The sequence below is a fragment of the Podarcis filfolensis genome (assembly GCF_964270895.1).
Source record: "Podarcis filfolensis genome assembly, chromosome: 6".
NCBI classification, from domain to species: Eukaryota; Metazoa; Chordata; class Lepidosauria; order Squamata; family Lacertidae; genus Podarcis; species Podarcis filfolensis.
The window spans coordinates 55107777-55130822 of NC_139609.1; the positions used below are offsets into that span (position 1 = coordinate 55107777).

A 23046-nucleotide genomic window follows, 5' to 3' on the forward strand; every position below is an offset into this window, starting at 1 on the left:
ACTGGCCAAGGTCATCCAGTGAGCTTCATGGCCAAGTTGGGATTTGAACCCTGGTCTCCCTGGTCCTAGTCCAACACTCTAACCACTACGTTATGTTGGTTCACTGCCAGAGAAAATAGATTGCAACACAGCAAAATCCAGTTGCTTCTCAAACCAGGAAAGGTATCCGCCCTCCCAAAAAGATTCTGCAAACACCCTGGATGTGTTCTGTACAGGTGACTAATAGCATGGTGAAAGACTGGGAAATGTATGTTCTGACATTTCACAGGCTCTCGGCTTTAGTAGACTTACACACATAAAGATTTCATGCAAATAATAAAGTAAACCCATGCCTACAAAAGCTCAGGACACAATACATATGTCAAAAGGTATCAAATGATTATTTGTTTGTTTGCTACTCTTACTTCTAGAGAGAGGAAGTCTGCAGTCTTCTGCACATTTACCTGGCAGTAAATCCCATTGACATCAATCAGACTTCCTTCTGAGTGCATATGCTTGGAATTTCTCTATTAGTAACAAATGATGCTTGCACCCTGTGTCTTGTTTTCATATGCAAATAGAGGCAGTAAATAGAAATGCAAATATTTTAATATTTCTTTGACATCTTCAGAATACATAAAGAACAATATTAATTAAAATGATACCCTTGAAATGACCATTTAACGAGGGAGTTCTAATCCACAGCATAGGAACTATCCAAGGTTCTTAGCACTGGAAGCTGGCAGAAGAGAAAAGTCTTTGCCAGTTTTCCTGAATGGTCCTTAGAGCCACTGTAGCCACAGTAATGTTACTCATTACAAAAGTTCATCCCCTTTGGGGATGGAAAGTGGCTGCTTCTGGCATTTGCAGCCACCGGAAAGTATTTAGGTGACTTGCTGAATGCACCTGAGCATTTGCCCAAGTGTATAAAGTGTTGCTACTGAGAATGAAACATCTGGGCAAGTTTCATGCAAGTATTGCCTAGTTCAGCAGGACCACAAAGACATCTACATGGAATTGTACTCCTAAGCAACCAGTTCAGCAGTCTGTAGGAGAGATCTAGCCTTGTCACAGGAGACCTCTGGCAAGCTACAATTCAGAGTAAAAAGAGAAAAATAATTCCATTCAAAGAAAGAATGCATTCCACATCCCGAGGGTTACTAAAGTTGCAGGTAGCTATGTCGCTCCACCAGAAAGAGTCAAGAGCAACAGTGGGTGGCAGCCTTATTAGGACCAACCTCTCCCTGAGGCTGAGAGGCACCGTCCCTTCAACACACACCAGATTTGCTGTCAAATGTGAGCACTTCCTGGATAAGGTGCCTGGCTGCTCTCCCCCTCTCTCACACCACCCTGGCCATTCTGCTCTCCTCCCACATGGAGTCCAGAACCGTTCTGGGGGAGAGGCAGATGGTGGGTGGCTTCAGCCTTGGCTGGCCCACTGATTCACAGCACATTTCTCCATGCTGCTGCAGATGCCTCCTCACCCGCATCATCCAGTGAAGTGGCACTACTCTGATCTTCTACTCTGGGGTCCATATCTAACAGTGCCACTGATACGTACAAACACGGTTCCAGTGCCAAACTGGAAAAGAGCTCAAGAGCAGCTGCCTTAAGGAATTAGACAGAATGACAGCTCCAACACAGAAGAAGAACGTGGCAGGAAATCAACTGACCACTGTCCACTGACCAAATTAATAAGTAGTATTAAAACCTTTTTAAATGAAGGGCTGAGAGGTCAGGCACTGAACCCATCGTATCCATTACACAATCCACACCCAAACTCCACACAGACATTTGAGTAACAGGGGTTCATGACTATTAAGCTAAAACAAGGGTAGGGAACGTCAGGCTTCAGGGCTGAATGTGACCCTCCAGGGCTCACGGGCTGGCCCTTGAGACTTTCTCCAGACCATACCACATGCCCCCCCCCCCTGGCCTTGCCTCACACCCTCCTCGAGTGCCTGGCTGGAATGTGTCCTTGAACTTTGACAGATCCTCTTGCTTCCCTGGATGGAAGCAGGGAGGGTTTTCTGAGAGTATGTGGAGAAGGTAAAGGTAAAGGGACCCCTGACCATTAGGTACAGTCGTGACTGACTCTGAGGTTGCGGCACTCATCTTGCTTTATTGGCCGAGGGAGCCGGCATACAGTTTCCGGGTTATGTGACCAGCATGACTAAGCCGCTTCTGGTGAACCAGAGCAGTGCACAGAAACGCCGGAGTGGTACCTATTTATCTACTTGCACTTGATGTGCTTTCAAACTGCTAGGTGGGCAGGAGCAGGGACCGAGCAACGGGAGCTCACCCCATCGCAGGGATTCGAACCGGCAACCTTCCAATCGGCAAGTCCTAGGCTCTGTGGTTTAACCCACAGCGCCACCCACGTCCCATGTGGAGAAAGCATACTGTATAAAGGCAAAATTTTACATTCATTGTTGTGCCCATTTTTGCCTCTGGCGAAAGGGCAGCCTCCAGTGGCATACAGCCCTCAGAAGGTTGATCAGAAAGGCATTTGACCCTCAGGCTGAAAAGTGTTTCCCACTCCTGATATGAAATTTGCCAAATGCCACTTGCTCCTATTAGACCCATAGATACGGGTATTACAGTAAAGAAACCACTGGTTTACATTGGAATTTAAAACACATCAGCAATGTCAGGTGTGCTGCCTTACACAGCAAGTCTGCCACATGAGTAGTAATTCCATGAACACAATTATTTTCTCTTAAGAGGAACACACCCCCTCTCATGATACACTTTGCAATTCCACCCAGCACTATTTTTTTTAACAAAATTGTAGTGGGGAGGGGGAATATGTTGCTGTCAATGTGACTGAGAATTTTTGGAATGAGAGGTACGGGATAATTCTTCTGGGTAGCCTAGTGCTGGATATTCTGAGGTAAATTAGGCCAGGGAGATGTCTGTCACATGCCCCTAGAGCCAACTGCACCCTCCCCCAGGGTTAGAAATTACCACGTGCATTAGAAGAAGGTCTTTCCCCTCATGCTGGTTTATAAACGCTTTCACGGAGCAAGTCTCTCATTCTCCACACCCCCTCACCCTCCCACAGCAGCTTCCGGGATACACGCAGCATGAATATTCTTCTCAGCTGTAAAATGAACCATATAATTCCCTCCACCCTTCTCCACGCTGAAGAACGCCCTCCCCACAATATCTAATGGCATCGGCTCACCAGCTTTCCCTCACACAAGTGGCAGATGCAGAAGGGGGGAGGGGAGAAACCCTGCTCAAAATATCATGGTTGGAAGGGAAAGGAAGGGTCAGCCTCCCCAAGGGAGACAGGGAGCTCTTTAAACACCCACAGAGACGCAGAAAGAGATTCTGTTCTCCTCCCTTTTCCCCGCCAGGGAGCAAGAACTTAGCCTGTATAATTATTGTAAAAACTACTTTAATGTTTTTTCCACTTAACAGTCGCTGGTGGTGATTTTAGCAGCTGCAGCGGGAAGGAGAAAAAGGATTGAATTGCAAATGATCCTGTGCAGTGAAAGGAGGAGGTGGAAAAGGAGAAGAGGAAGCTCACACTCACTTACCTTGAAGAGGCGCAATATGTTGGCCACCATGATGGAGACGGAGCTGCCGGAAGCGCCAATCACCCCAACCACGCGCTCTGGCTTGGTGATGATAGGTGGCCCACCATTGACACAGCGCACCTCTGTGCTGTCCTTCTCAATCAAGGCCTGGACAAAGGTGAGGGACTGTTCCAAGGCATGGGTATCTCGAGAGCAGGTGTCAAGGATGCGAGCCCCCAAGGTGATATTGGGGAGTAAGTCAGGATCGTTGTTTATGCGATCCAAAGCAAAAAGCATAGCCTCTAGGCGGTGAATCCCCTTCTCTTTCTTCAGCTCACCACATGCCTTGCCCTCCGAGCCCCTCCCATGGACAGGGAAGAGGCCTCCAAGGGTGATATCCCCATCAAGACGGATAGAGTTCATGTGGGGATGTCCTTGACCTTTCGGTTTAGCTGAGCTGACTGGATGATACCACCAGTCACAGCAGACACTCAGGAATAGACAGAAGGAGAGTTGCTCCATGCACAAAGATCCCCAGTTCTTCCCAATCATTGCCGAAGACCCCTTGAAACTCAACCCTTCCAACCTAAAGACCCATGGAGATCAGGGACTCTTGTCATCAAAAACCACTTAGCTTTGCTGGCTTGGAGACTGGTTCCACATTGAACTCTGGAGAGGGGATAGGAATAACCTTCAAAGGGCCAATACTGAAAGGGGAAACTGATCAGTGGTCTTCTGGAGGGGACAAACCATGGTTCTTTTCCCTGTCACTTTTCTGTCAAGATTTCCAGTCTACTCCAGTATCCATTCCAAGGCAGGTGGTGAAGAAAGTGCAGAGTTTGGAGGCGTTTACAAGGTCCCCTTTTCGGTCCTCTGGAGGATTGCAGCCAAGCAACTAAAGAAGGGCTTCAGGCTTTGCATAACTTCACGTGGAGATGTATATCCCTTTTGTTCCTTTCTCCACAATCCTTGAAAGGGAAAGAGAGAAACAGAAAGAAAATCAAATGGAAGCATAAAAAAGGACATTAGCTATTCAGATCTTTTTATCAGGGAGCTTGACAGAATGGTGTGAGTTATTGTACAAAAAGCTTCAGGATTCACTTGATCAGTTTCATCACCCTTATTTCATTATGCTTTGAGAGAGACCATGTTTGTACAAAAGCAACACAGAGAGGGAGGGGGGAGAAACATTGTTTTTGAAGATGCCTAACCTCTGTATCTCATTCACAGATTTGAAGCAGGTTTGCACTACTGAGAACTTGCTGGGCTACATAACACAGCCAAATCCATGAAAGCCAACCTTTGCTTTCCCCTTTGGCAGGAAAGGATGAATAAATTCATTTTACCTTGTAAGTGCTTATTAACAACCATATTTATATACAAAAAAAAAAACCAAGGGGAAAGGGGAAAGGGGAAACATTTGCCTGCTTTGTTGATTTCAAAAAGCTGCTCATTCCATCTGGCAACCAGAACTGAACAGCAAGATTAGCACACAGTGGAAGTACAGGAAAAATATACAAACTCATTGAATCAATACACCCATCTAATAGATGCAGGATAAGTACCCCAGAGAAAATGGGTAAAGTACAATTTTGTACTAGGCTGATTTGGCATAGAGCAGATTATGTAGTGTTCATCATCAGGGCAGCTGAATTCCACTGCCTAAGAGTAAGAGATGCTAAGAAAGAAATGCAGTCTTTCATTGGCCATGGGGCTCAGCTGCTGTGAACTTATTTGGAGGGTTGAGAGTGGCTACTTATATTGAAATGAAGGCAAGTCAGAGAGACTCCTTTCCTTTCATCACATCCCAAAACATTAATGACTGTCATGGTCCCCATTATCCAGCTGCTAGATAAAAAAGTGTATTTTCCCCTATTGACTCTCCTGTCTCCTTAAGTCAGCAAATGAGGCCCTCCTAATGGTCCCTGCATTGAATGAGATACAAAGCCTGGAACCTGGGGAAGGGCTTTTCCAGTGGTATATGGAACTCCTACCACACTGGGGTTTATCTTGCCAGCTCACTCCATTATTTTACATAGGTAAAGACCCAACTCTTTCTCCAATATTCAGGAAAGCGGTAGAATTGTTCTGATGAATTTGATGAGTTTTCCCATTGCACTTTTTTAATGAAGTTGCACTTTATAGCTGTTGTGATTATAAATATATTTTCTTTTAAGTGTGTACTTGTTTTATCTGTGGCCATTAAGATGAGGGCAGGATATAAATATTCATATAAACAATAAGAAGAAGAATACCATCATAGGAGTTGCACCATATACCAAGTCAGATCATTGGTCCATCAAACTTGGTAATCTCTGCACAAGGCTTGGGCAGAAGGTAGATCTGAATCTACAGTAGATCTCTAAGTAATTTCCAGTAGATCAGCAAGGCTTTCTGAATTTCTGACAGCAGATAAATTATTTTCCCCTGCTGTGAATAATATTGCTGAAGTGAAGAGAGTTTGGGATGACTAGGAGTGGGGGTTTGTGTGGAAGGGCTGTGTGCTAGAGTTCTGTGTGTCCAGTTCTGACACTCAAAACAAACCCCCAAGCTAAGAATTATTTAATGGTAAACAAATGTTGTTTGCACCTTGCTCAGTTTTGTGCAAGAAGTGGTGGCTCAGGATCTTGGCGGGGGGGGGGGGTTAGTAAAACAACGACAACAATGTAGGTTCTGAAAGCCTGAAGTCTAGCCACTCCTGCTCTGCTTTGGCTGGCAGTGGCCCTCCAGGATTTCAAGCCTACCTGAGTCTTTCTCAGTCCTACCTGGAGATGTCTGGGCCAGACCTTGAGATCTTCACATGCAAAGCATGTACTCTTCAGCCCTTTACAGTGCAGAGACATAGGAACAGGAGTGTGTGTCTGACAGATAGGTTTAACAGAGCACTGAGAAAAAAGGTGAGCCAATTAAAAACTAAATTATGAATTAAACTCCCGAGGCTCTTTGGGGCCAGTTGAAGTTGGTTTCAAGCTAATGATCAGGATGGAGATTTAGAATTTCATCATCTACAAGGAGGCTAAGCTTCATAAATTTCAGGGTTCCAGTCTATCCCGAAGGTGTCACAGTCACACTCCTTTTAACAGAGAAGGAGTAGAGCCGATCATAAAAAAAAGCTGAGACAGATAGATTTTGCAATTTGCAGCCTAGACACTAACTTATTCACACATTTATTAAGAGCATCATCCACAGTAAGTTTTGAACCAAGGACCCTCTGGGGGCTAAGCTAGAGCCATGCTTCCTCAGCCACCCCTTCTTGCATGAAAATTTAGGACCCCAAAGCCTCATCAGACCTGTGATGGTATCCCCAAGGTAATTGGGCACTGTCCTTTACTGCTATATAACATCCCCCTCCTGTTAGCAGCAGACTTTGTGCAGTTGCATACTCCTTTGTGCAGCTCAGACTCAACTATTTATATTAGGGAAGCTGTGTTTCTCTCCTGCATCCTAATGTTTCTGGAATCCAACTCCCATCAGCCCCAGCCAGCATGGCCAGTGACCAGGGATGATAGAATCTGTAGTCCAGTAGCATCTGGAGGACCATAGGTTAGACACCTCTCTTTTATGTCACTCTTGACTGTTTCTGCCTCACTCCCTGGCCTTGCTAAACTTCTCCCAGTTCCCAGTTCCATTAGGCAAAGTGAAGACATCACCACAGGCATTGAGACCCTCCCTGCCTCCAGTCATTCCCATCCTCCTGAGCCAACACTCAGTGGCCATGCTAGACAGCTAACTCAGACCATACATGTTTGTACAAGCTACTCTGCACTGTGGCTATTACTGCTATTGTGGAATCAGCAAACAGACACCAGGAGGAGTAAGCAGAAGTACTGGAGACCAAAGGCCCTCTTAGCTAGTGTGCTGTCCTCTGATACAATGAAGGATGCTGTCTTGTCACCAGTGTTGAAGTGAGAGCCAACAGCCAGTCCAGTTGACTTCTGTGTATGGAATGGTGCAGGAGAGTGAGTGCCATCTTATCCATAGCCTCAGGCAGCAAAATATATTGGGCTGACCCCAGCCCTACTGTTTACTTCTCTCCACCCCACCCTTCCTGCTCTGCCAGTGGATATCCTGCCTGACCTTGGGCAAGCCATTATGCTGCTATTTTCTCTGCCTGGTAGAATGTGATAATAGCAGTTCCTTACCTCTGCAAAATAAATAAAACAAACAAACAGCCCATTTAAGCAACATGGGTCACAAGTGTTCATTCCGCATCCCTGGTATCACTGCATTCATCTTGATAATGTGATGTCCTCCCGGAAAATGCCTTTCTACAAAAATTGCACAACCAATTCTAATAAAAGCTCAGGAAAGCACAGGAAAAGAAACAGGATTGTTGGTCAATGCTGATATCTGTCCGTATAAGTAAACTCCCTCGAGGGGAGATTGTTATTAACAGTTGAGTGCAATTCTTAGGCCACAACCTTCTGGCCTTCCTCCTCTAGGGAAGAAGCACCTCCTGAAGCTGTTTGATTAAAATGTGCAAACACTTCTAACATGACAGCTCTCTCCCAGCAAAGAATAGCTGGGAGTTTAAAGAGAGGACCTGGTATGCAGAATATATCTGGAAACCCCCGTCTTCCAGGTATTCATCCATACACTACCTGAAAGTGAGCATCAGGGACTCAGAAAGTCTCGTAGTTAAAACTGATCAAACAGCACAACATTGCATAAGGGGCTGCATGGCAGTGTTGGAAAAAGTCAGAACATGGAGATTTCCATGCACAGCACTAAGCAATCCCCGGTGATCAGCTTATCGTAGGTCCTTGTGAATCTCAGTCCATGGGGCTTTGAAGGTGCCTTCTGCAAACCCCCTCTCAACCCAGCCATGTCTTTAGTGGCCCCACACCTGATGTCATGTATGATGTCAGGTGTAGGGTACATTGGGGAGGCTTGGCTAAAACAGCCCCATAGGCCAAATGGGGAGGCACAGGAGGTCTTAAGAAGCCTGTGATCCATAGGTTTACAACTGCTGCATAAACAGTCAGGCAAGTAACATACAATGTTCTGTTTCTTAGCCCTTCAGTCCCAAAGGTCTGGCAAACAGAGTCTTTTTGCTTGTCCTAAGAGGGATACCACTACAAAGAAAGATCTACTCCCGTCAATGGCGAATCTTGCCTCCGAAAGCAAATATATCCAGAGCAAGTCCTCACTCAAAGATGCTTGGCCAAAGTCATATAAGAGGAGGTGCTTGATGGGACATTCCTTGAGGCCGGTAGAATTCAGGTATGCAATAGTGCCATTGCTAAATTGCAGGTCCTAAAGGCTTCTAGGTGCTGATTTGAATATACCTCTGATTGGATTTGGGATGGCCTGAAGCCTGGTTCATAACTGATCCATAGAGGACAGAATTCCCAAAACTGGGATTGGTGGAGTTTGACAGTATCCTAGTTATAATCCACCAAGCCTGAGGCTGTACTCATAAGCCACATATCAGGCAAATATAGAGCTGTGCTCTAGCCCAGGCAAGCCATTTCTCTCCCTTTGCCTAAATGAGAGATAATTGTTTGTTGCTTACCTTCTTCACAAGGGCTGTTGTGTGGATTAATTGTATGCTGTTTGTAACCTACTTTGAAGACGAAAAGCCCTGCATTATATATTCGTATTAGAAAACAAATAACTTTTCAATACTAACCAGTGAAATGTCAAGATTACTTAGCAAAAAGGGGCTGAATGAAAGGATCACTAATGCAAGTTTTTAGGCTCCGAAAAACACTGTGAGTCCAATCAGTGTCTCTGTACGTCATCTACTGAGCCAACAACAAGCAATGACTCGACTTGCTTTTGAAATCACTTACACAGAGATGCCAGTCCTTTAGCTCACTCCATGATCCTAGCATTCACATAAACTCTGTTTGGCTGCTGCATGTTTTCAATGCCAGCTCAAAATATGATAATATTGAATTGGCTGTGTGAGCTATGCATCTCAAGCCCAAACAGCAATTCTGCAAACCATTCATCACCCTATTTAGGAAGATTATTTTTTTTATCATGCAAAAGTGTGCACTGACTTTGGACACTTCCAGATAACCTGCTGATTGAGCATTCATCCTAGTTTGTTTGCAGGGAGATTAAATGGTGTTGGCTAGTTAATGAGCATTCATCTCAATTTGTTTGCAGGCATAAGCACCAGCTCCTAGAGGCCAAGGCAGTTTCAGGCCTTCCCAATGTTTTTTGAGGGGGCCAAACCCCCTCAATATTCAGTGTGCATTCAGCAATGCCCCCTGGCTACTCGCGACGTCATGCAGGCAATGTCAAGGCATTGCACGACATCATGTGTGCGACATCAGAACATCACGTTGGGCCCCCTCAACCAACTTGAACAGATGGCACCTCTGTTTACAGGACAGGTCAAGGATGATGTTGCATCAAAACAAGTGTCATCTCATACTTTCCAGTGCATTTCCCCATCCCTTTCCCCATTGCAAAAAGTCATATATTTTGGGGAAGTAGGCTTGTTACACAAGTCCTACCAAATAATTGTGCAGCCTGAATTTGCCATTATGTGATTGAATCCCATCCAAAAAATAGCAACACTCTGAAAGTGTCCTTTGTGGCAAAACTCATGCACCACAAACATAAGGCTTGTGGGAATTATTTTATCTTTATGTATATATATATAAAACAAACCCTTCCTCCAAGGAGTCAAGGCAGCATGCATGGTTTTCCCTCCCCATTTTATCCTGTGAGGTACACTGAGCTGAGAAAAAGAGGGGGAGAGTGGCTAAATCAAAGTCATCTAGTGAGCTTTGTGTCTGAGTGGAATTTGAACATGAGCCACCCCAGTTCTAAAGTGCGACATTTTAACCACTAGGCCACACTTGCCACTACTTACATAAGTGGAGGTACATTTGAGTGTGGTGATAAAAACCAAGAGCCCCTAAACCTCTTAGCAGTGTGTATATGAACATATACAAGTGCTAGAACAACACATGGAAAATTCTGAAAAGGTGAGCAGGATGTGGAAAGGTCTGTCCCTTTTCCTTCTGCTTTCATACCTGTTACACAGTCTCATGCTAAACATGGACTACACATTTAGGCCCAAAGCGTGAACAGAAATGGAGCTATTTCCCTTTTGATTTGTTTTCCTTTTAAGGATGTGCCTTGCCTCGTTCCATCTTTGAAGTGCCCCTAGCTGTGTTTTATCATTTTAAAAAAGCAAGCAAGTGGGCTTTCCTACCCTCAAGCCTTTCTTCTCCCCTTCTTTGTCCCATCTCTTGTTCCATATATAGAGTTGAAGAGCTGCTGTTTCTAGGTAGGCCACAGCAACACGGGACATCTCTCCCATTACAGAACTCATAATCACCTCAATGATTATGCCTCAGTGGTGCAGTTGTTAATTTGCAATAACAAACCCATGTTAACATCCTTTGAATCAACACTGGAACTCTTGAATATGCAAACAAGCCCTCAGTAACGGTGCTAGGTGATAGCTGAAGCTTTAATTAAGGGTCAATATGCAGTTAGGTCAGGGATTTATGATGCATGAGCAGCCAGGCCATAGTGTTAAACTGAGGGGAAAACAATTTGTTGAATGATATGGAGATGGCTCACAGAATTCACAATCAACTTAAAAGAAAGAAGTCGGTGCTCACAGAGATGCCCACGGGCCAGGCTGGAACTGTCTTACATGTTGGGTAATATCAGAACACTGGCAATACTGAATTTGGGGGGAGAGGCAAATGAGGTATTGGAATGAGGCAGGATAACTTGAGGTCTGTCATTGTTCTCATATGCTAGAGCAGGGGTGGGGAACCTGTGAAGCTCCAAGTATTGTTGGTCTTCAGCTCTGATCATCCCCGCCCATCAGCCATGCTGGCTTGTCTGGTAGAGTCCAATAACATCTGGAGGGCCACAAGTTCCCCATCTGTGTTCTAAAATCAAAGCTGCCATGAGCACAGGGACCTATTATTGTCAACCAATAGGCAACCAGTACAAAATTAAGGCTGCAGTCCTCAAATCACTTACTCCAAGCTATTCACAACAGAGGCCTCTCTGAAAGAATATCTCCAAAGGTACCAGAGTAGAAGAGAAGCTCTGAAATGAATCAGACCAAAGGGGTCGCTTGAAACAGCCACAGCTATACTGTCAGGACAAGGGAGCGGGAACCGCAGGCAATTAAGCAAAACATCTGCCTAGCCAGAAACTCCCAAGGAGAACTGTCAGCTTGCTACCGTTCAGAGAAAGCCTGCTATGGCTGAAAACCAGGTTCCCTGGGACAGGAACTAAGAAGCAGGGGGTCTGTTAGGAGGGGGAATGCATGGCCAGGCTAGATGGCCCCATTGCAGTCACTCAGCACCCAAAAGGAAGGGAAAGAACACAAAGTATTATTAGTATTCCAGGCACAGAAAGGTTAAGAGGAGGGGGGGAGGAATCTTAAATTGGAAGGATGTTAGCATTAGCAGTTGGTCCCCTGAAGAGCGGCAATTAAAGAGCCGTTTAGTGCTGAAAAGCAGCTTTCAGAATATGGAAACGTGGGGTTCCACATTCATTACCTTTTGAGTAATTTTTGTTCAGTTTGAAAGGTTTTAAAAACATTTCCCCCAATCTGCAATTTTTGTTTATGACTTAAGGGCTTGTTCCTATTTTACCTCTGCAGAATGAGAGCTGTTGTCCTGTAGATCCTTCCCAGGGATTATATTCCTGACATCTGTGGAAGGGAGAACTAGCCTGGTTTCTGTCCACACAAGTCCATATAATAGGGCCTTAGACTAGCAGCTTCTTGTGAGCCTTGAACTAGCTGCATGGGAAAATACCACTGCATTCAGATTCACATGGAAGGGTTAACATTTTTTCATCTCTTACATTATGTTTGCTGACTGGGAACAGTTGTGGACCACAGGTATGAAATTCACGGCATGTAATGCCTTAAGAGAGAATATTATGAAAATGATATACAGGTGGTACATGACACCAGTCAAGCTTGCAAAAATCTACCATTTGCCTGATAATAAATGTTGGAAATGTAAAGATAATGAAGGCACATTCTTTCACCTTTGGTGGACGTGCCCAAGGATCAAGGCTTTCTGGGAGATGATATATAATGAAATGAAAAAGGTATTTAAATATACCTTCTTGAAGAAACCAGAGGCCTTTCTCCTGGGCATGGTCGGCCAATTGGTGCCAAAGAAGGATAGAACTTTCTTTATGTACGCTACAACAGCAGCAAGAATACTCATTGCAAAATATTGGAAGACACAAGATCTACCCTCCCTGGAAGAATGGCAGATGAAAGTGATAGACTACATGGAACTGGCAGAAATGACTGGCAGAATCCGAGACCAGGGAAAAGAGTCGGTGGAAGAAGACTGGAAGAAATTTAAAGATTATCTACAGAAACACTGTAAAATTAATGAATGTTAAAATGATGTCGGAATGAAATGAAGCGGTTTTAGCAACAATGTTAAAAAGGAATATGCAAAAAGGGGTTGTCAATAGATGAAAATATAAAGTTATAATATGTTAAGATAAAGAATTAAGATAAAAACAAAGAGGGAAAGGATTTGCTGAATTAACCATTCGAAATGGAATACAAAAAAGGGAGGTGTGAGGAGGTCAGGGAAGCAAGTAAATGAAAGGCAAGACATGGAAAGATGGATTTATTTTTAATTGTTCTTTTTTTCTTTTCTGTATTTTGTATTTTTTGTTTTCTTCTTTTTATTTCCTTATTACTTCTGTAACTTTTTTTGAAATCTTAATAAATATCATTTGAGGGGAAAAAAACATTTTTTTCATCTCTTTCCCTTGTTGAATGGAAGAGAATGGGTTGGGACAGCCTTAGATAGGACAGATCATAATTAGATGATGATGAGGATAGATAGATAGATCCAAAAATACTCCAAAACATTTATTGTCATATACAAAAAAACACACAAATTTTCTTCTTGACTTCCCACCCCCATGATGTTCCTTTTTTACTTATTAGCTGCTTTAACAACGTATTATTTTATTATCTAAACTTCACTATCATTAGTTCTTTCAGTAATCCACTGCTTATATTTCAAATCCTACCCACAACTTCATGTATGGGTGACATTTTGATAGATAATCCATCAGTGGTAATGATCGATTGTTTAATTAGTCAAAGAGCTTGACAGAGTATAATGGGTCCCTGTCCCAAAGAGCTTACAAACTAAAATATCACACGAGGGAAACAACAGACCACAGGGTGGCAAAGAAGAAGAGCATGTGATTATTTCAGTTGCACACACTTAGGTGCAGTTATCTTTTACAGTGGTACCTCGGGTTAAGTACTTAATTCGTTCCGGAGGTCCGTTCTTAACCTGAAACTGTTCTTAACCTAAAGCACCACTTTAGCTAATGGGGCCTCCTGCTGTCGCTGCGCCGCCGGAGCATGATTTCTGTTCTCATCCTGAAGCAAATTTCTTAACCTGAGGTACTATTTCTGTGTTAGTGGAGTCTGTAACCTGAAGCGCATGTAACCCGAGGTACCACTGTATTTCAGGGGGCCGAAAGCCTGTGGGTCAAGCATAGTCCTCCAGGCCTCACCATCCAGCTCTGAGGTCTTTCCCCATGCCATCTCCCTTGCAGACACTATTCCATGCCCTCAAGTGCTTTTGCATGGATGGAATATGTGCTTGGACTGTGCTAATTCACCTGGCTAGTTTTTATGGCCAATCGGCAGAGCCTGCAAAGGCAAGTCCACACTTGCCACATATGTATTTTGGGTATGGCTTGCTCAAAATGCCTTACAAGCCAAATGGAAAAGTCTAGTATGCCAAATTTGACCCACAGGCCTGAGAGATGTGTGTGCATGTAGAAATGGGCCAGAGATTATTGCAACCTGCAATACCTCTTCCAGATGCTGGGCTACTAATTAAGTACATAGGAATCTGCCATACATAGAAATCTGCTTGGATACACAGGAAGTCAGACCACTGAGGTTTTCAGGGTTTCAGACGGGGTCTGTCCTGCCCTACATGGAGATGCCAGGGACCGAACCTGGGACATGCAAATCAAATGCTCTGTCCTTTGAATTATGGCCCTTTTCTACAAATTACACCCTCGGGTCATCAAAAATGGTCTACCACAGATGAAAGGGCTAGGGAGTAATCTTTTGAGAAGACACACCAGAATCTACCCGACACAGGTCTCTGTGCTGCTGGAGTGAATTATATATTTCTTTCCCTGTGCACTTGCTCACTACTTTGCAGACATTGTTCTCCCCTATGAATTTTCCACCGGAGGGAATGAAACACCTGGGAGCTACCTGAGCCACAAAATTAGAATGGTTATCATATTAGCTAACCGTCCTATAGTGGTGAGTCATGTGCCTGATTAGGACCTTGTTCCTTTGCTTTACTGTGCCTGTCCTGGAAGGAAAATTGTTAATGTCTGATATACATATCCATTGGGTAAGATGGCACCTTTCTCCTCTGAAGGGTTGCTGCTGCAAGCAATTAAGTACAAATTGAGCAATTAGATCATTTAACGGGAGTCAATCTGGCCAAGCCAAGATTAGGGTTTCTGCCATAGCCAATGGGTCTAGCAATGAATCAACCAATTAAAACGTTTGCTTTCACTTCTATCAGCTCACATGTTTGCTCAAGGTACATACCCAGCCTGGAGGCTTGTTATTTCCCAAGTGGTTAGTTTCCATTTTCTCCAATCCTGCATTGCAGTTGGCTGGACTAGATGACCCTTTTTGTCCTCCCAGTTCTATGATTCTAGGAAACCTGTGTCAGATCTCTGTTTGCCTTTGTACTCTGGCAAGGTGAATCTCGCCTGGGCCACTGCTTAGGTCACACCCAGGCATTTCCATATTTTTCAGTTGTAGCGATGGGCTGCTCTTCTTTCTTTCCCATCCATCAAAATTCAGATGATACCTTCTGCCATACTCTCCTCCCTGCCATGCTACTGGCCAGGGCCTGTCCAAGACATGCTGTCTAAGACAGAGAGCAAAGCATGCCTCTCAGACCACTGCCCTTGAACCCTGACCCATCACCTGCCTCCTCTCCCTCCACCCAGTGAACAGGTTATCTCATCCAACCTCTGCATGGCTGTTTAAAACAGGACCAGCAGGAGGAGGCTGCCACTATCTGAGATCCCTCAGAAGGCAATGCCCAGTGAGAAATTGATGAGGCAATGCATTGGGAGAGGGGCACAGGTTGTCCAGGATGGCTGGTGGTGGTGGTTTGAAGCTTCAAAGTAGGATGGAAGCAGAGGATGGGCTGGCACATGGAGGCAGTAGTGAACAGGTGCTTTCCTAACTTTCCCAATCTGCCACCTGTGCCCTGGGGCTCATTATAGTGCTGGACTTACTGTAGATGTTGGGGAAAGGATGAGTAGAAGGGAATTACCTCCTTTCCAAACTTTCAAGTTTTCTTTTCCCTGTCTTGCAAATTCTCATCATCATTATTTCACATCTTCTGTCCAGCTGCCAGAGTTACTTGCTTGCAGGTGCAAACGGCTGCCAGCATATAACACCCTCCTTGCACCGGTTGCCGATCTGCTACCAGGCCAAATTTAAGATACTGACATATAAAGCTCAGGACCAGGTTACTTGAGACACAGCCTCATCTCTTATATACCCAGTAGATCCCTGTGGTCTGCAGGGTAGTTTCCCCAGAAAGTTCCAAAGATCTCACATGCCTGCTCTATAGCAACTCAGACTTTTAGTGTTGCTGCCCCTGTTCATAGCATTCCTCTCAAGATAGGACATGTATCCAGTATCTGCGCTTTCCAGAAACGATGGGTGACATTTTTGTTTCAAAGGGCCTTCCCAGCTAAATAAATGGGGCTTTGTCTATAAGGTAAAGGGGACCCCTGACCATTAGGTCCAGTCGTGACCGACTCTGGGGTTGCAGCGCTCATCTCGCTTTATTGGCCGAGGGAGTCGGCGTACAGCTTCCAGGTCATGTGGCCAGCATGACTGAGCCGCTTCTGGCGAACCAGAGCAGCGCACGGAAACGCAGTTTACCTTCCCGCCAGAGCAGTACCTATTTACCTACTTGCACTTTATGCTTTCGAACTGCTAGGTTGGCAGGAGCAGGGACCGAGCAATGGGAGCTCACGCCATCGCGGGGATTCAAACCGCCGACCTTCTGATTGGCAAGTCCTCGGCTCTGTGGTTTAACCCACAGCGCCACCCAAGTCCCTTATAGTCTTTGTCTATACAGCAAGGCATATCCTCATGCAGCTCTCTTTACATTTCTATTGCATCCCACTGGCTGGTCTCCTCTAGCCACCTCCCTCAGCCATCCAGATTGCCTTAACCTTCATCTCTGACCAATGATTTTGCCTCTCCCTTTGGTTTCAAATCAAGCCTATCCCACCCTGTCTTGAGGTCACAGAATCCCTCCATTCTATGACAGATTAAAAGTGTAAAAAATTGCATATTGGTAAGGTACCATGAGTGGTCCCAGTGCCATCCCCAGGTCCAGAAATGTCTCCCAAGGAGGCTGGTTATTATTGTCCCCACCAGAGGAAATCAAGGAATCCTCACATTCCAGGTTCCTGCTGTCAAGCAGTTGTACAACAAGACTTGCAGCTGCAAGATGACCCCCACCAGAGGATCTGCCTCCAGCCTCCAGAGAACATCAGGTTCCCTTTCAAGTGCACTTATCTGCCCACTTTATCGATATACCTGACAGCACATCACAAGCAGGCATCAATTTCTTTTTATAATCTCCTCTGTGAGGGAGCGTAGGGCATTGTCCCCATGTCGCAAGTGGGAAGTCAAGAAAGAGAAAAAGCTAAAATCACAGGGAATCAGAATTAGGGTTGCCATTTTCATTAAAGAGGACTTGTGTGGCTAGATTGGGCAGGGTGGGCGCTCTCTTGTCAGAGGACTGCAGTGGTGGGTGAAAGCAAAAGGCTGAAAAGGATGCCATCTACAAGCCATAGAAGACACCGGGGATCTGTGCAATACTGAAAGCACCAGGCTTGAATCAAATCCGGGCTAAGCCCCAAGCTAACAGCCTGGAGGATAGAGCATCTGCAACCTTTTCTTTTCGACACTGCCAGGATAAAGTTAGACTCTAATATAACAAAGTAGTTTCTGAAGCAAATTTTACAAATGACTCAACTTCAGATGTAGATAAGTAACAATGACAGGCACTCCTTGGCTTCCATGGTTGCCTTCAAACACTCGGAACCAACAAGACAAGATATAGCTATACCTGCTGTATACTATAACATCAAGGCTTGTATCGGTCCAAACGCTGCAGGGCTCTTTGCAGGTCACCATTTAGGAGGATAAGAGACTCTGGCAATCTCTGCCAAAGTTCCCTTTTGCAAAAAGGACAGCCCACACGTATCACTGGGGCAAACTCTGCACAAGGACCCAGCAACAATTGACAAGATGTTTGACAATGACTACCAACTCTAGAGAAAGAAAAAAATTGCAGTGCCTCTTTTTATTTCCTAACCTTTATCTTTCCTGAGCCAAGATGCTCAAGATTTAAAATAGTTCTCCTACAAGGGAATATCCTGCTTTCTCTCTGGGTGGGTGGCAGTGGTGAGGGTGGATTTGCAGCTCCATCAATGAACACGGACAAAAAAATCAAACCAGAAAGCCATAGATGGGAGGCGGGGAGGCACAAAAGAAAGGTGAGAGGCCCTTAGGAAAGCCAAAAGAGAGTGGGCTCTGTGCCATTAAGATCTTTATTACAGTTAAAAACTACAATAAGATGTAGAAAATGAATGTAAACTAAAAACAGAAGGAGCAAAAAAACAACCCCAAAACAAAGACTTCTCTTAAAGGTAGTTCTTAACCCTTACCATGCAGAGAAGGTGGTAGCCCCTCCCAGCTTTCCCCTGGGATCTTCCATTTCCCCTCTCACCCTGGGAGACCCTGGGCCCCTGCCTCCCACCCAGGGTCCCTCCACCCCCATGAGTGTACAATCCCTGAACCCTAAGTCCTGAGCAGAGGACATCAAATAAGAAAAAAAGAAATAATAAATAATAAATAAACTAAAAATAAAAGGATATATAAAATGGGAGGGACCCCTACCTCAACTCAGAATTAGTCAGAATATAAGTGTTAAGTGGAGTGTTAATGCTGTGAACCCTTCCATTGTAGGCTCAGGTTGTATATATATGTCGACAAACCATATATCCTAAAGACATCACAGTCTCCCCTGTGCCTCATTTCCAAAAGGAAACACAGACCCTGGGTAAGTGCCTGGAACCCTTGGAATCTCACACCACTCAGGATTGGAGTGGCATTCTACAATACCAGCACAGCAATCCTGTGCACTGTGTTCAGCAGGGCTTTACTCCCAGGCTGGTACTTGTGCATAAAACTTCAGTCCTTAACATTTCCACAGCCCTGTTTCCCAAAAGACTCTCCTGCAGCTCATTCATCCAAGATAGAAGCACTCTAAACAAGGAATGGGCAAAAGGTAAGATCAAGATCTTCTGATATGTCTCTGAGCAATTTGCAATATAGCAACCAGGGCTTCTGGTTTCCAGCTGCTTAACAAAACAGCAACAACTAAGGGCCTGTCCATACCTTGGCTAAATGTGAGTTGTGAACCCCTTGTGCCTTCTTTAATTTCCCCACATCCATACAGCATTCTCTTCCTATTTGGCTTTTCAAAGCATGGAGATTTTCCAGATTTAAGGAGGAGAAAGTGTAGTAGTAGTTAGAGCAGTAGTAGTTAGAGCAGAAAGCCACACAGACAAGGGGAGATTAAGGGAGGCACGAGGGGTTCACAATCCACATTTAGCCAAAGTATGGACCGGCTTTAAAAATATTTCAGTCTGCTAAAAACAAAGAAGATTTAGGTGGGGTAGAAAGGAGGCCAGGATTGGTTTTTGTGTGCGTGAAATGCCTGGGAGCTCAGCTCTGGTAATGAAAACTAATTCGTGGGCTGATCGTGGGCTCAGAATTACTCTTTCCCCTTCTTTCATGTTGCCTGTTCCACTGAGACACTGTGCAAACTGTGAACTCCAATTGATGGATCTGAGGGAACTAGTTAAAAAATAAAAGACGTTCCCACAAACCTGATGGCTGCCCACAGCTGCTCTCAACTACGCACATGAGTATCTTTGTCATTAATGTACTCATTGAGCTGCTAAAGTTTCTTTTCTCCAGTTGCTTTTCACAGCAATATCAGGTACAGCAGAATCCAGAACCAGTGCTTTCAAATTTACCATGGAAAATAAGTCAGAAATGTCATGCCAATGTGAGGATTGGAGCATGAAATTACTTGGGAGGCTAGTCTGAGTAACACATCAGAATATCTTTAAACCAAAAATAAAAAAGGACACAGAATAGTGAGTCCCATTTCAGCTCCCTCCTGTTCCATACCTTCACACACCTCCGCAGTTTAAATTTCCCAAAGGGCAAACTTATTCCTCCGTGCTGCACTACATATATCAAAACATTACACCAACTTGAGATCACTTTCCCCTCCCCAAATCCCATGGCTATTAATCATTTCATACACATGTGGCTCCAAACTGCTGGGCTGTCAACTCCAGCAGCTCCTGATACTTGCAGTGCTGGGGTGTTAAGCTGAAGGCTAGGCACACAGTGACAAAACCCAAGGTATCATTGTTGGGATCACCTAATGCTGCTCAGGTAGGAAAGGGAAACAAAACTGCCTATCAGCTCCTTCACATCTATACAACAACCACCAAAGATACTTCTGCACAACACTGAATCAGCCCATCTAACCTGTCTGTGCAATATGCCCCTATAGAAGTTCCCTATGTCTTGCAGATGTAACCAGTTAAGTGGGCTTCAGTGACAGATGCCTAGTTTTGTTGTTGTTGTTGTTTTGCTGATGAATTCTTTTATGGGTAGTGCCATAGCTAAGTGGCAGAGCATACATTTTGCTTGCAAAGGGTCTCAGATTCAGGTAGAGCTAGGAAAAACAGCTACCTCAAGCTGAAAAGTCACTGCCAGTTGATAGAGATAATTCTGCGCTAGATGGACCAATGTTCTGACTAGCCAGGAGGAAGCTTCATATGTTTCTGTGCTCCAAAGCGGAACTATTTAATTTCACCAGGATTTATCCAAGGCAGTCTTGTGCATTTTCATTGACGATGGAAACATCCCTAGGAGGGCGTTCTTTGTTTGCTGGCTCCAAAACTCAATTGCCTTGCACAATGGGATATATCTAGGGCATGCAGCAAAACAGGTTCTCTCAGCTTTTTACATGCCAAGGAAGCACAGTGATAACTGAACCATTTTTTTTCCTAACAACTCCCTAGAACCTGATCAAGCCATGCTCTAGATTCTAAGATAGTGGAGGCACAGAGCTAAACAGAAAACCCAAAGCATTAGAGTGAAAACAGGGCAAAATTTTGCCCCAGTGCTAAAGATGCCTGCCTCTGTTCATTGCCTGCCCCCGTTCCTTTCTATGCCTTAGTTTCCCCAGTCATACAATGGGAAAAGCAATTCTCACCTACCTCTGAGAATTAAGGATGCACCACGCGTGAGTATTTTTATAGAAGGGTACTGTATTATTTATGCAAGCCACAGAAAATTATTACCGAGGAGGAGGTGGAGGCAAAATGCATTCCCCAAGTGGGAGGCTATTGAGTACTTAGTGCCGGAGAATAGTTTAGTTTAAGCTCATTTTGTACTGAACTAGAGAGCACATTTCTGTTGGCTGGGCCAGATCCTCACCTCCACTCATCTCACTGCCAAAGTCAACGTGAAAGTGCCAGTTTTCACCTGCTGGGGAATTTGCCTTACTCCACAGTTTACACCACCTGAGGAGCGCTTCTCCTCGGCTCCATTAATCTGTGGCTTTCTTGAGTGGGAGGGGCCCAGCCTGAACTCACCCTGATAAATTATGTACATCAGAGCCTGTCGAAGCCACTTTGAAGGCCCAACTCCAAAGTGCTTCTGACAGTTGGGGCTTTTAAGCAATCAGAATTACCCAGAACCAAGCTGCTTGCTTTAACAAGGAAGGGGCCTCGAAAGCACAGTGGCATGAAAACCTCTTATTCTCGGGCCACTTGCTCCCATCCCAGCCCTGCCTTAGATTTCACAGCAACTACTATCCAAAAAGTCCTAGCACTCAAAATCTTTGAAAACAGCATTATATATTATATTATATTATATTATATTATATTATATTATATTATATTATATTATATTATAATATTGCCTTTTTCTGGGGGTACTCAAGGATACACAGTACAGTCGTACCTTGGAAGTTGAACGGAATCCATTTGGAAGTTTGTTCGACTTCCAAAATGTTCAGAAACCAAAGCGCAGCTTCTGATTGGCTGCAGGAAGCTCCTGTAGCCAATCAGAAGCCTTATCGGGCATTCAAGTTTCAAAGAACATTCGCAAATCAGAACACTCACTTCCAGGTTTGTGGCAGTCAGGGGCCAAAACGTTTGACTTGCAAGGCGTTCGGGATCCAAGGTACGACTGTACTGGCACCTTTTTTTTCAAATGTTAAAAGTGTGGCACTTACTGTAACAATTTCATGGTGAGTTCCATCACCTTTTTCCTAAAAATAAAAAGCACTGGTGGTGGTGGTGGTGGTGATTATTTGGTGTCACCAGTATGCTGATGACACCCAGCTCTATTTCTCCTTTCCACCTAAATCCAAGGACACTGTCTCAGTTCCAATCTAACGCCTGTCATCAGTAACAGACTGGGTGAAGGTGAATAAATTGAAACTTAATCCAGACAAGACAGAGATGCTTTTTGTCAGTCGGAAGGCAGAACAGAGAATAGGGATTCAGCCTGTGCTGGATGGGGCAGTACACCAGCTGAAGACACAGGTTCGTAGTTTGGTCCTCTCCTGGACCCATCCCTGAGGCTTGTTGCCCAGGTCCTGGTGGTGGCCAGGAGTGCATTTGCACAGTTGAAGCTAGTGTGCCAGCTGCGCCTGCTCCTGATTTGGCCACAGTGACACACACCTTGGTGACATCCCTTTTGGATTACTGTAATGCACTCTACATGGAGCTGCCTTTGAAAAGAGCCCAGAAACCTCAACTGGCTCAAAGAGCTGCAGCCAGATTGTTGACCAGGGCTAGTTATAGGGAGCAGACGACTCCCTTGCTACAATGGCTCCACTGGCTACCCATCTGTTTCCAGACACCATTCAAAGTTCTGGTGAAGACCTAAAAGGCCCTAAATGACTTAGGTCCAAGCTATTTGAAAGATCATATTCTTTCACATGAACATCCCCGGGTTTTGAGATATTTGGGAGCGGCCCCTGGATCTGCCATCCTCACAAGCACGCTTGGTGGGGACACAGGAGAGGGCCTTCTTGGTGGCTGCTCCCAGACTTTGGAACTCCCTACCTAGAGAAGCTGGACTGGCTCCCTCCTTGTTGTCTTTTCATGTTCCAATAGGCTTTTGAGAACTGACTACTTTTAATTAACCGGACTGGTGCTGTGCTGTGTTGTTTTTATTGTAATTATCTGTGTGTTTTAATTGTGTGCATGTGTTTTCATTCTACTAATGGTTCATTGTTTTTATTTTATTTTTCTATGTTTTTAGCTGTTTCTATTTTATTTGTAATCCACCTTGAGTCCCTATCAGTGAAAAAGGCAGGATGTAAATAAATATATAATAAAATAATAATAAATACTGTCAATGAGCAGG

The 23046-nt window shown here is 44.6% G+C and overlaps 1 protein-coding gene across 2 annotated transcripts in view; it reads right to left on the bottom strand.

The window, feature by feature from the left end:
• The window catches only part of GRM4 (glutamate metabotropic receptor 4), a 307680-nt gene that overhangs the window by 248973 nt on the left and 35661 nt on the right, over positions 1 to 23046 (bottom strand). Inside the window, exon 2 of one of the 2 annotated variants that reach the window (XM_083617972.1) lies at positions 3525 to 4471. In XM_083617972.1, coding sequence (XP_083474098.1) covers positions 3525 to 4055 — 531 coding nt within the window. In that variant the 5' untranslated portion in view covers positions 4056 to 4471. Of the gene's footprint in view, positions 1 to 3524; positions 4472 to 23046 lie in introns of those variants that run through there. The other variant, XM_083617973.1, reaches the window with a different exon arrangement.